This window comes from Natrix helvetica (assembly GCF_964273705.1).
Source record: "Natrix helvetica genome assembly, chromosome: 1".
Lineage (NCBI taxonomy): Eukaryota > Metazoa > Chordata > Lepidosauria > Squamata > Natricidae > Natrix > Natrix helvetica.
The window spans coordinates 10,528,128-10,541,949 of NC_138548.1; the positions used below are offsets into that span (position 1 = coordinate 10,528,128).

Genomic DNA, 13,822 nt, shown 5'->3' on the forward strand with positions numbered 1-13,822 from the left:
GACACAACGCATCCTTGTGATACACTTATTGCACACGCGGGAGACGTGTTTACGGTCCGATGCTGGGGGGAAAAAATCTAAATAAACAACTCGGACGGGCAATTGTCCAGCCCAGCCAACTTTCTCACGAGGGCGCATGCGTGCTCCGCCCCTGCCCCGCTCTCTGTCGGGAATGGTAGTCCGGCCTCAGGTGGGCGGGAGCAGGGAGGCTACTTGAAAGGCACTTGATCTCATGTTTTGCTGGGAGATGTAGTCCTCTCCACGCCCTTCGGACCGCCCTCTCCGGAAATCCGTCTCTCATTGGTGGAGGAAGGCGGGTCTGGCGGCGGTTGTTTTTGCCCCCTCCCATCAAGAACTACGCGTCCCAGGGAGCACCGCGCGCGCGCTCTGTGTTGTCGTGCCGCCGCCTTCTCAGTGGTGCGGTTGTTCGTGGCGCTCTTTCGGGTCCGCAGCGCTTCCGTTCTTTCTCCTTTCCTCTGCCCGGTCCGGCGCTGCTTCCCCGCCCGCTTCCCCCCTCCCCCTTCGCGGTCGGCGCATTCACGCGAGTCCCCGGCTTCGCTCGAGGCCTACGTCCTTTTTTCGCCTCCTCCGACGGCCCCGTGACATGGCGCGGCTGTCTGTGCCCAGCTCGCAGAAGGCCCTGCTGCTGGAGCTGAAAGGGCTTCAGGAGGAGCCCGTGGAAGGCTTCCGAGTCAGCCTGGTGGACGAGGGGGACCTTTACAACTGGGAGGTGGCCATCTTCGGGCCTCCCAATACGCATTACGAGGGTGGCTATTTCAAGGTAAGGAAAGGGGCTGCTGCCTCTGTGTGTATGTTTGTATGTGTCTTGTCTATTTGGGAGGGCGCCCTCCTCTCTTTGGTGGTCTCTAAATGGGAGGTTGGATTACAGCTCCCATCATCCCCAGCCAGGTAAGTATAACCAGGTAAGAGGCCAAGTCTGGACGGCTTATTTTGGGATGGTGCTGGGTGAGGTGAGAACACATTTTTGTGAAGCAGGACAGAATAGAATAATTCTTTATTGTCCCAAGTGTGATTGGACACACAAAGGAATTTCTCTTTGGTGCCTTTGCTCTCAGTGTACTTAAAAGAAATACATTCACCTAGAATCATAAGGTACAACGCTTAGTGGTAGTCATAGGGTACAAATGAGCAATCAGGAAACAATCAGTATCAATATAAATGGTAAGGATGCAAGCCACAAAGTTACAATCCTAAGTGGGAAGAGATGGGTGGTAGGAACGATGAGAAGACTATTAGTCATAGTCACGCAGGAAGAAAGAGGTGAAAATCCTGGAAAATGGGGAAACCAGGAAACAGAATCTCCGAATGGGCCAGTTCAAAAAGGCGGAAACCAGGAAGGTTAAAAAAAAAGAAAAGAAAAGATCAAAAGGGGGGAAAGCACAGCTGGGGAAAGTAGACTGGAAATCTCAGTCTGGCCCCTTCCAATTTGGGATACCTGCCCTCCTTCTGGGTCCCACCTGAGCATATGGAAAAAAATAGAGGGACTTTTTCTTCCCAGGAGACACGTACCAGGCGACAGAACGCTGCTATAAATCCCTTGGTCTAGATAGAAGTAAACAAAGCACCGCAGTCCTGGCGGGGTTCCTGCTTGAGGAAGTGCCACCAAACGGGGGTAGATCCAACCCAGTTCTGAGAAATCGAGCTACTTGGAATAAATCCTGCCCATCGCGGATCTGATTACTTCTGCTAAACATGTGGACGGTTTTACTGTGGCTACTGCTCCTTTTTAGGTCGGGATTTAAATTGGTCCTAAGAAGCGCTTTTTCAGCAGCAGGATGAATTTTTTTGGTTGTTGTGTTGGACAGAATGACTGTATAAGCCTTTTGGGGGGGGGGTTTCCTCTCTTCCTCTTTTACAGATTTTTTTGGGGGCTAGCTACTGCTTATTTTTACTTTGGATTCAATTGGGAGTTGTCCGGTTTACACCGTTAGGGCACTTTTCACATGTTACAAGGGGTTTTTTTTGGGGGGGGGGGTGTTGTGTTGGGCACAATTACTGTACAAGCCTTCTGATTTGTTTCCCCTCTTTTTTCCAGAAAGGAGTTTAAAGGAGTCATGGTTATAAAGAATAGCATGAGCGTGTGTGTGTGTGTGTGTGTGTGTGTGTGTTTTCACATCACCATTTCCTGTTTACCGGATTTGCTTTCCAGATGTGTGGGTTATAGTAGTTGCAGAAGTGAGAATTGAGAATCCCACATTGAGGAAATAATGTTGAGGAAGCGTGGAAAAGCTCCCCTGTTTAAGCTTCCCTCTCCTCCCCTTTCTAGACAACAATTTCAATTATTGGAAGAGTCATTTTGGATTACTGCAGCTTCTCCCAATCAATCTAGAAATCGAGTAGGATAACCCTTTTCACTTCTTACACACTCTGAGTTTTATTTCTCCTCTGAGCACAATTCCTCTGAGAAGAAAGAAATCCTCAACCATTCTTCAATAACAAAAACAAATCCTGGTAAAATAGATATTTGGCTACATGTTCTCCCCCTCTAATAAATAAACAATTATTTAATTAAAAAAAACATATGTCTTCAAAATAATGAATTGGTGAATTCATCGTTGTGAATCGATGGGACTTCTTGTACAGCTTTAATAATGGATATTTATTGTTTTTAGATCTTGTTTATGGTTCTTATTGTTGACTATCTTGAATGTGGGTTTGCTTCGGGGTATAAAATTTCAACCCTTTGTTCCCCACAAAGCCGTATTGGGTTTTCATACCATTTATGCATAATTTCGAATTCCTTTAGAGCAGGGGGCAGCAGTCCATGGCTCTGAAGCCGCATGTGGCTCTCACACAAAATACGCATCACAAGCACCAATGTGTGATACCCGCCGGCACGCAATTTATTGAGCTTTTCGACCCCTGGTAAGCCAACCATGGATAAATCCAAGAAAAGAAAAGTTTAGGAAGACAACAGAGAATGTTTAATTCAACTACATATGCTAGTTTTGTGGCCTCTCAGGAAATAGTCGGGCCCGGGAAAGGTTTTGTGATTCCCAGTATTTTCGTTTCTGTGGGAAACGGGTCCAAACGGCTCTTTTGAGTGTTTTAAGGTTGCCGAGCCCTGCTTTAGAGGAACCCGAATGACAGGATCTGATTACTTCAAATTAAATTAAGTTTTTTTTTAAAAAAAATTAAAAGCTCCTTTATTAGCAACCACAGACAAACCAAGATAGCTTTTAATCACTGAAAGAATTGTTCATTCTAGACACCTTTTACGGGGTATCATGGTTTGTTCCGCTTGAGGTTTACATTTTTTAAAGATTAGAGTCAGTTGATTGATGGGCAGAGGTTCCTGCCTCAGTGGGGTAATGAATAGAAATTACAATGAGAGGAAGAACTGCTGATGACTTCATGGACCAGCCGGGGTAATTTTCTTGGCACCTCATCTTGTCTTTTTCTGGGCTCTATCGGGCCTAAAACCTGAGATTTCCATTTCATTCTCCAACTTGCAACAGCTTGTTTAGTAACCAAAGTTACAGCAGCACTGCAAAATGTGACTTACAACCGTTTTTCACACCTATGACCGTTGCAGCATCCCCATGGTCACATGATCAGAATTCAGACACTTGGCAACTGACTCGTATTTATGACGGTTGCAGTGTCCTGGAGTCGTGGGATCAGCTTTTGGGACCTTCTGCCAAGCCAAGTCAACGGGAGAAGCCAGGTTCCCTTAACAACGGGTTATTCACTTAGCAACTACAAGGATTCACTTAACAACCGTGGCAAGAAAAGTTGTAAAACGGGGCAAATTTCACTTCACAAATGTCTCATTTAGCAATATAAATTTGGGGCTCGATTGTGGTCCTAAGTTGAGGACTATGTCCAGTCCCACTTCAGCCAAAGACAATTAAGTGCTACCAGTGCTGTGGCATTTAGCTGGTAACGGTAGAAAAATTTTCAGTATTTAGGACAGCCTTTCTGAAACCTAAATGGTATTTCTGGACAATAATTTCCTTGAATCCCAATTTTTGACTAGAAAGGATTTGTAGAATGAAGTAAATAATAATAATAATGGAATGACTGTGGCAAATGGAAACAGTGGCAGTACCAGTTGCCTTGGTTGCAATCCCAAACTGGAGCACCGTTTGAACACTGTTAGCATTAATAAATGGGATGCGGTGGCTCAGGGGCTAAGACGCTGAGCTTGTCGATCAAAAAGTCGGCAGTTTGGCAGTTCGAATCCCTAGCGCCGCGTAATGGAGTGAGCTCCCGTGACTTGTCCCAGCTTCTGCCAATCTAGCAGTTCGAAAGCACCTAAAAATGCAAGTAGAGAAACAGGGACCACCTTTGGTGGGAAGGGAACAGCGTTCTGGGTGCCTTTGGCATTTAGCCATGCTGGCCACATGGCCACGGAGACGTCTTCCAACAGTGCTGGCTCTTCGACTATGAAATGGAGATGAGCACCGCCCCCTAGAGTCGGGAACGACTAGCACATATGTGCGAGGGGAACCTTTACCTTAGCATTAACAAAATCAGTCAATTGCAAAAGGCAATATATGGAACAGTTTCAGTTTCAGTTTATTAAATTTATAAACCGCCCCTTCTCCCCGAAGGGACTCGGGGCGGTGTACAGACAATAAATATATAATAGACAACAAAACCAAACACAAAACCCCAGACAAAACAACTTAAGCACACAGTCTGTACAGTAACCATAAACTAACTGATAATTAAAACCAATTAAAATACCCCAGAATTTAAAAATTTTAAATGCCATTCATTTAAAATGAACAACATACATCCTGCCACGATACCCTTAGCACCAATGAACAGGAACATGTGCCTATCCTAAGTCCTTGGGAAGGACTTGATAGGTGAAGAAAAATGTCACATCCAGTCCAAACATCTGGCTGAGAAGAGATTGGACAGCCATTTGTCTGAAATGGTATTGGGGTTTCCTGCTTGAGCAGGGGATTGGACTAGAGGACCTCCGAGGTCCCTCCCAACTCTTGTTATTCTGACTTAATCATACAACAGCCTGAAAAATATCACGTCATGTGCTCTGATACTGAACTACAGAGCGTTGGAAGTGTAGCAGACGTGTCAAAAAAGGTGTTAGGTTGGCAATGGCGCACCAGCAATCCGTATGAAGGGATCCTTTCTTTCATTACTGTACTCGTTTGGTAAGAAGACTAAAACGATGAGCAAGTGAAGATTTGTTTCCTGGGTAAACAAATAAGAAGCTGTAAATAAATCTAGGGGAAGTGAAAATGCAGACTCTTCTGCCGAATGAAATCTGACTACAGGGTTTCTCCGGCTTTGTAGGCTTGTGTTGCAATTCCCTGCTTCCTGCCATGGTCTCACTTCCTTGCTCCCAGGCCTAGGTGGAGTTGTGGGTGAGTCACCCCAAAGTCGGTTGTGAGCAACCTTATAAAGGCAGCTGCTGTTTTTCCCTCAACTGTCTCGGCTGAAGCCTTCGGGGCACACCGTCAACCGTGGGGATCCCATCGGTGTCCTAATGGCTTCTCCCATTTGGCTGGTGTATTTTTACACATCAATATATTTTTTGTGTTTTGAGGTGTTGCACCTGCATTAAAGAGCATTCACAGAGCCCTGGAAGTGGGCCAGGGACATTGCCCTGATGTGAGTAGGGGGGAAGGCTGAATCGGAGCCATAAACTTGCCCGAGGTCAAATAAACGATCCGACATTTATTATAACCAATATTTTGTTGTTGTTAGTTGCGAAGTCGTGTCCGACCCATTGCGACCCCATGGACAACGTTCCTCCAGGCCTTCCTGGCCTCTGCCATCCTCCGGAGTCCATTTAAGCTCATGCCTGCTGCTTCGGTGACTCCATCCAACCACCTCATTCTCTGTCGTCCCCTTCTTCTTCTTTTGCCCTCCATCGTTCCCAGCATGAGGCTCTTCTCCAGTGAGTCCTTCCTTCTCATTAAGTGGCCAAAGTCTTTGAGTTTCCTCTTCAGGATCTGGCCTTCTAAAGAGCAGTCAGGGTTGATCTCCTCTAGGACTGACAGGTTGGATCGCCTTGCAGTCCAAGGGACTCAGTGCAGGAGTCTTCTCCAGCACCAGAGTTCAAAGGTCTCCATTCTTTGGCGCTCAGGATTCCTTATGGTCCAACCTTCACAGCCGTCCATTGCAACTGAGAAAATCATAGCCGTGACTATACACACTTTTGTTGGCAGGGGGATGTCTCTGCTTTTTAGCATGCTGTCTAGATTTGCCCTAGCTTTCCTCCCCAGGAGCAAGCGTCTTCTAATTTCTTGGCTGCAGTCCCCATCTGCGGTGATCTTGGAGCCCAGGAAAATAAAACCTGTCACTACCTCCATTTCTTCCCATTCTATTTGCCAGGAATTGAGAGGACCGGATGCCATGATCTTGGTTTTCCTAATGTTGAGTTTTAAGCCATCTTTTGCACTCTCCTTCTTCACCCACATCAAGAGGCCAATATAACCAATATAAACAACCCCAAAGATGTAGAAAACTGCACAAGGATGGCCGTTCTCCAAAAGCCCCTCTGTGGTTGGGCACCAGGCTAGTGGGAGACCGTGAGTTCTACTCGTGCTGAAAGCCAGGTGGGTGACTTTTGGCCAATCACCGGGAGACTGGGGAATCTAGTTCCATCATAGAAATGAAAGCCAGCTGGGTGACTTTAGGCCAACCACCAGGCGATGGGGAGTTCTAGTCCTGTATTAAATATGGAAGGTAGCTGGGTGACCTTAGGCCAGGCACCAGGAGACAGGGAAATCTAGTTCCATCATAGAAATGAAAGCTAGCTGGGTGACTTTAGGCCAATCACCCGGAGACTGGGAGTTCTAGCCCTGCCTTAGGCACGAAAACCAGCTGGGTAGTCTTGAGCCAGTTATTCCCTTAGCCCAGGGGTGTCCAAACTTGGGAACTTTTAAGACTTGTGGACTTCAACTCCCAGAATTCCCCAGCCAGCATGGCTGCCTGGGGAATTCTAGGAGTTGAAGTCCACAAGTCTTAAAGTTCCCAAGTTTGGACACCCCTGCCTTAGCCTCCTCAGAGCCTTCCCCAGACTCCATGACTGGCCCATGTTCCTCCCCAACCTCCTCACTATCTTCGTCTGTCACCAGCTCTGCTGGCGGGCCACAACAGTAGAGGAGGAATTGGACCAACGGAGGCAATTGCCTGTGAATTCCTGTAAACAGCAACCTTAAATCTTCAGTGTCACGATCCAATCGGCCATTGTGCAACATTTACTAGGAAGCAAGACAGAAGGAAACTAGTTCTTGTTGTTTGTCTTCTCAAAAGGTCTTTGGAAATGGACAAATGTTGTTTTTCTGCTGGGTCTCTGGCAAGATTTTCTTTTCTTTTTTTTACCAACCACAGTGGGTTTTATTTATTTATTTAATGTGTCTTGTCGATTTCTTCCCTTCCTGAGAAGATCCACCCAACAGTTGACATCGGTTTGATGACTTGCCTAATCAAGCTGTGGTTTTCTTGGACTCGTCTGCAGAAAACTGTCAGGAAACATTTTAGGAATACGGATAGTCCTGGATTTCCGATCACAATAGAGAGCCCAAAATTTCTGCTCTTAAACGAGACAGTTGTTAAATGTTAAATGAAATCGTAGAAAATACCTGTAGCTCAGAGTCTGTAGAGATTCTCCATCATCCAGGTCACGGTTGTCCCAAAGGTGCTTTTTTAGGAAGCACCTGGCCTTTCTATTTTTTTCTTTTAAGGACCTTTCGCTTCTCATCCAAGAAGCTTCCTCAGCTCTGACTGGATGGCGGGGAAGGGAAGGATTTATGTTCCTTGCAGACAGCTGGTCATTTGCATCCTTTTAGAGAATCATTGAGGACACAGATAAACCTCCAAGTGGCCTCAGCGGCTCTCTTAAAAGGATGCCAATAGATTGTCCTGTATAAATCAGCTTCCTTATGCCCCTTAAGAAGACAGCCAGCTTTTCACAATTAGCTTCCTTATGTCCCAATAATGAGAATATTTGTAGCCCAGGGTTGAAATGAAAGGTCCTTGATGCTCTCTGAGCTTGCTTGTTTTCTTGCAGAAGTTGCATGACCCAAACTAAGTAACATCATCAGGACTAGCATTGATGATGTTATCTAGTTGGCTAATGAAATGTCTACAAGAAAACAGGCAAGCTCAAAGAGCACCAAAAAAACCCCAAAGCCTCCTTTGTATCATTAGCTTCCTTATATCCTTATATGACAAGGCTAGTGGGGAATAGAAGGTTTATACTCCATGACCAGCTGTCTGCAAGGAATATAAATCCTTCCATTCCCCACCATTCAGCCAGAGCTGACGAAGCTCCTCAGATAAGAAGTGAAAAGAAAAAACAGAAAGTCCAGCGGCCTCTTGAAAAAAACACCTGGTCTTTGAGACTGGCAGCTCGGATTTTAGACTTCGTTAAGCGAGTTTGGCCCCGGTTTGCGACCGTCCTTGCCACAGTTGTCAAGTGAATCACCGCAGTTGTTAAGCAAGTCACATGGTAGCTAAGCGAATCTGCCTTTCCCATTGACTTTGCTCGTCAGAACGGGATCACATGACCCCAGGACACTGCAACCGTCATAAAGGTGAGTCAGTTGCCAAGCGTCTGAGTGTAACTCATGGGGAAGCTCCAGCTGCGCTCGTAACTCTGAAAGACAGTCATAAGTCACTTTTTTCGGTGCCGTTGTAACTTTGAACAGTCACTGAATGAACCTGTTGTAAGTTGAGGACAACATACCGTATTTTTCGGGATATAAGACGCACCGGAGTATAAGACGCACCAAGATTTTGAAGAGGCATTTAAAAAAAAAAAAAAAAGTGTTTGCACTCTGCAAACCTCCCAAAAACAGCCTGGTTTTTTTTCCAAAAAAAGGGGGCATGCATAGCCTTTAGGAGGTTTATAGAGTGCTCCTAGGGGCTGGGGGGAGGCAAATTGTTTGCCCTCCCCAGCCCCCAGGAGCACTCTGGAAGCCGCCTAAAAGCTATGCACGGCCATGTTGGTGAAGAGGGCGGGGTTTCGGGAGACCCAAAATGCTGTATTCAATGTATAAGACGCACCCAGATTTTCACCCTCTTTTTGGAGAGAGAAAGGTGCGTCTTATACTCCGGAAAATGCGGCATGTCAGTTTAAGCCAGGGGTGTCCAAACTTGGGAACTTTAAGACTTGTGGACTTCAACTCCAAGAATTTCCCAGCCAGCATGGCTGGCTGGGAAATTCTGGGAGTTGAAGTCCACAAGTCTTAAAGTTCCCAAGTTTGGACACCCCTGGTTTAAGCGCTATTTCTGTGATGTAGATGGCTGGGGAAGAGGTCCTTGCTCTCTAGGCAGACATTGTGTGTCCGTGGGAAGGAGAACATTGAAGCACGTTCAAAACGTTCAAAGGGTTATAGGAAATTCGATGGTTTAATCACACAAATCTGGTTCATGCACTGTAATGGAGTTGGGGGGGGGGGGAATGCATTACATTTAATTAATGCATCCCTTAAAGCCAAAGCTTACTAAATGCCAAACAGTTGGCAGCATCCACCCAGGCTCAGAAAGACCCAAGCTGTGACTGCAAGCGGCAGTGACCTATTAGAATGTTTTGTATGGCTGCTTCTTTTGAAATGGTATATTTAAGATCATTCTGTGCAGCTAACAAACAATCCATAAAGGGGCCGGGGGGAGGGAAACCAATGTAATTTCATAAAAAGTCGTAAACTCGCAAGTGTTCATGCCACTTTATAAGGCCTTGGTAAGGCCACACTTGGAATATTTGCATTCAGTTCTGGTCGCCACGATGTAAAAAAGATGTGGAGACTCTAGAAAGAGTGCAGAGAAGAGCAACAAAGAGGATTAGGGGACTGGAGACTAAAACATAGGAAGAACGGTTGCAGGAACTGGGTATGTCTAATTTAATAGAAAGAAGGACCAGGGGAGACATGATAGCAGTCTTCCAATATCTCAGGGGCTGCCACAAAGAAGAGGGAGTCAAACTATTCTCCAAGGCACCTGAGGGGAGAACAAGAAGCAATGGGTGGAAATGAATCAAGGAGAGAAGCAACTTAGAACTGAGGAGACATTTCCTGACAGTTAGAACAATTAATCAGTGGAACAGAAGTTGCCTACAGAAGTTGTGAATGCCCCAACACTGGAAGTCTTTAAGAGGATGTTGGATAGCCATTTGTCTGAAACGGTATAGGGTTTCCTGCCTAGGCAGGGGGTTGGACTAGAAGACCTCCAAGGTCCCTTCCAACTCTGCTATTGTATTGTAAGATTCATTTTTCTTGCCATGTACATATCTAAACCAGTCTGTGTTGTTTCTCTGAATCATATAATATAGCATATGTGGGTATAAGCATAATTTTGTATTTATTTATTTAGTCATATAGTGTATATTGGTGGTGACCCTTTGAGAGCTCTACAAATTTGAGGAGTTCCCCATTTATTCCCTCATCCAAATCATTGATGAAGATGTTGAAGAGTACTGGGCCTAAAGCAGAGCCTTGGGGTACTCCGCTGCATACTTCCCTCCATGTAGATGCAGTTCCATTGAGAACTACACGTTGAGTGCGGTTGGTCAGCCAGTTCCGAATCCATCTGGTGGTGATGCTGTCTAACCCACATTCTTCTACTTTATCTAGTAGTAGATTATGGTCTACCTTATCAAAAGCCTTACTGAAGTCCAAGTAAACTATATCAACGGCATTCCTCTGGTCCACTAATTTTGTCACATCATCAAAGAATGCAATAAGATTAGTCTGGCATGATCTGTTTTTGACAAATCCATGTTGGCTTTTGGCTATTATTTTGTTTGCTTCTAGGTGTTCGCAAATTCGTTGCTTGATTATTTTTTCCAGAATCTTTCCTGGTATTGAGGTCAGGCTGATAGGTCTGTAGTTTCCTGGATCTATTTTTTTCCCTTTTTTGAAGATGGGAACCACATCAGCTCTTTTCCAGTCCTCTGGTAGTTCCCCGGTGTTCCAGGATCTCCGAAAGATATAATTCAGTGGTTCTGAGATCTCGTCTGCTAGTTCCTTCCTCTATGCAATGAAATTTCACTTAAATGTATGCTGATTCGTGTACATTCGAAGTGACAAAGATATTATTTTATTCTACTCTATTCTAGTCTGCATTCTATTCTCTATTCCTCTGATGCCGAAACTATGGCACCCCTGCCAGAGGTGGCACGCAAAGCCCTCTCTGTGGCCACGCACACTGCCACAAGCTGCTTTTCTGGTTTACAGCTCGCAAATGTGCGTCGGCCAGCTGGTCTTGGCGGGTGCCGGAAAACGGCCTGAAAACAGCCCAAAAAACGCCCTCCAAAAAAGGGAGTTTTTCAGGACGTTTTCATCCAGGGATGCTTAAAACTGGCCTGTGGGGGCCAGCTTGGAAATATCAAAGGACCAGCCCACGGTGCCCCTGCTTCCCCAAAACGGGCCACACGGGGCCTCCATGCAGCCCCTTTTCGGTCGGGAGAGTGCTGCAGGAGGCCAAAATTGAGGTGTAGGGGGCCCTGCGCAGCCATTTTGGCTGGCAGGGTGCTATGGGAAGCATCCGTCGCGTCTCCCCCCACTCGCTCCCTGCTGGCCCGCGGAGAACTACAATGCTGATGCGGCCCTCGAATAGTTTGACACCCCTTCCCTAGAAAGTGTGCAGAGAAGCCCAACAAAGAGGATTAGGGGACTGGAGGCTAAAACATATGAAGAACGGTTGCAGGAACTGGGTATGTTTAATGGAAAGAAGGACTAGGGGAGACATGATAGCAGTCTTCCAATATCTCAGGGGTTTCCACAAAGAAGAGGGAGTCCAGCTATTCTCCAAGGCACCTGAGGGTAGAACAAGAAGCAATGGGTGGAAACTAATCAAGGAGAGAAGCAACTTAGAACTGAGGAGGAATTTCCTGAATAGAATAGAACAGAACAGAACAAGGAAAGGAAAGAATAGAATAGAACAGAACAGAACAGAATAGTCGCCACGATGTAGAAAAGATGTGGAGACTCTAGAAAGAGTGCAGAGAAGAGCAACAAAGATGATTAGGGGCCTGGAGGCTAAAACACATGAAGAACGGATGCAGGAATTGGGTACGTCTAATTTAATGAAAAGAAGAGCTATGGGAGACATGTTAGCAGTCTTCCGATATCTCAGGGGTTGCCACAAAGAAGAGGGAGTCAAACTATTCTCCAAGGCACCTGAGGGTAGAACAAGAAGCAATGGGTGGAAACTAATCAAGGAGAGAAGCAACTTTGAAGTAAAGGAGAAATTTGCTGACAGTGAGAACAATGAATCAGTGGAACAACTTGCCTCCAGAAATTGTGAATGCTCCAACACTGGAAGTTTTTAAGAAGACATTGGACAACCATTTGTCTGAAATCAGGGGTGGGTTCTGGCAGGCACTACTGCCACTTCGCTTGTTTGCGTGTTGCGCGCGCATGTGCATTGCAATTAAAATGGTTCTGTGCAGAAGCGAAAAACAGGATGGCAGTGCCTACGACGCCCCCAGAGAACCGGTTCGGGGGCTTGGCAGTCCTGGGTCGCTGGAACCGGTCACTAAACCACTACCGGTTCAGCCGAACTGGTCCAAACCGGTAGGAACCCACCACTGGGTGTAATGTTTCCTGCCTAAGCAGGGGGTTGGACTAGAAGACCTCCAAGGCCCCTTCCAACTCTGCTGTTCTATTCTAAATGAGAAAAGGAGCAACTCTCTCTTAAGAAAACTTAATAAAAGTTTGGCTGCTTCAATTTGTTGCGGACCTGGTGATAAACTTGGGGCAGGGTCTAATTGACAGAAGGCGAGAAAGCCCCGGGTGTTTGCTCGAAACTTAAAAACACCGAAATAGGTGAGGAGGAAGTCAGAAAGTGTTGTGTGGATGTTTGCTTTGTGTGACTCACTTGTGTTTTTGAGTTTCAGATCTCGGTTGTATGATAAGGTTAAAAAACAAGGAGGGCCTCTGGCACGTTCTCCGTACATTGCACCCTCTGTGATGTCACGAAGTGTTTACAAATATACCAGCAAATAGTGTTGTTTGCTTTCAGAGAGGTACGTCACAAGCCCCGACAACTGATGTAGTCCACACAAAATTTAGGCGCTGGGTCAGAGGTGTTGAGACCTCTCGGCAATATGAGAACAAGTTACACAATGTGCCCAAACGAAATCTCAAGTCGTTTTATCTATTACACAGTTTGGATCATCCATTTCATTGCCATTTGAAGTTACAAGAGCCCTGAGAAAAGGGACTTATGACCATTTTTCACACTTCACGACATTGCAGCTGGTCATGGACAAGTAGTCCTCGGCTTACGACCACAATTTTGCAGCCCAAACGTTTCTGTTGCCAAGTGAGACATTTGTGAAGGGGGATTTGCCCCACTCTACGTCCTTTCTTGCCGCAGTTGAATCGCTGCAGTTGTTTAACTGGGAACACGGTTGTTAAGTGGATCTGGCTTCCTCGTTGACTTTGCTTGTCAGAAGGTCGCAGAAGGGGATCACGTGACCCCGGGACACTGCGACCGTCAAAAATAGGAGTCAGTTGCCAAGCATCTAAATTTTGATCACATGATCATGGGAATAGGGGTAGTACTAAGGTCATAATTCTGCAAAACGGTCATAGGTCACATTTTTCAGGGCTGTTGTAAGTTTGAACGGTCACTAAATGAACGGTTGTAAGTCAAGGACTACGTGTGGTCAGAATTTGAGTGGTTGGTAGCTGGCACATATTTATGTCCTGGGCAACTATCCCAGGGTCATGCGATCACCTTTTGCAGCCTTCCCTGTCAGTTTCCAAAAAGTAAAGTCAGTGGGGGAAGCCAGATTCATTTAACGACCGCATGATTCGCTTAACAGCTGTCATGATTTGCTGTGACCAAAAAAGGCACAATACATTTAATA

At 45.9% G+C, this 13,822-nt stretch overlaps 1 protein-coding gene across 1 annotated transcript in view; it reads left to right on the forward strand.

The window, feature by feature from the left end:
- Nucleotides 1-333: 333 nt before the first annotated feature.
- Nucleotides 334-13,822, forward strand: part of CDC34 (cell division cycle 34, ubiquitin conjugating enzyme) — a 39,771-nt gene continuing 26,282 nt past the window's right edge. The window contains exon 1 of the mRNA XM_081960286.1: nucleotides 334-781. Coding sequence (XP_081816412.1) covers nucleotides 605-781 — 177 coding nt within the window. The 5' untranslated portion in view covers nucleotides 334-604. The remainder of the gene's footprint in view (nucleotides 782-13,822) is intronic.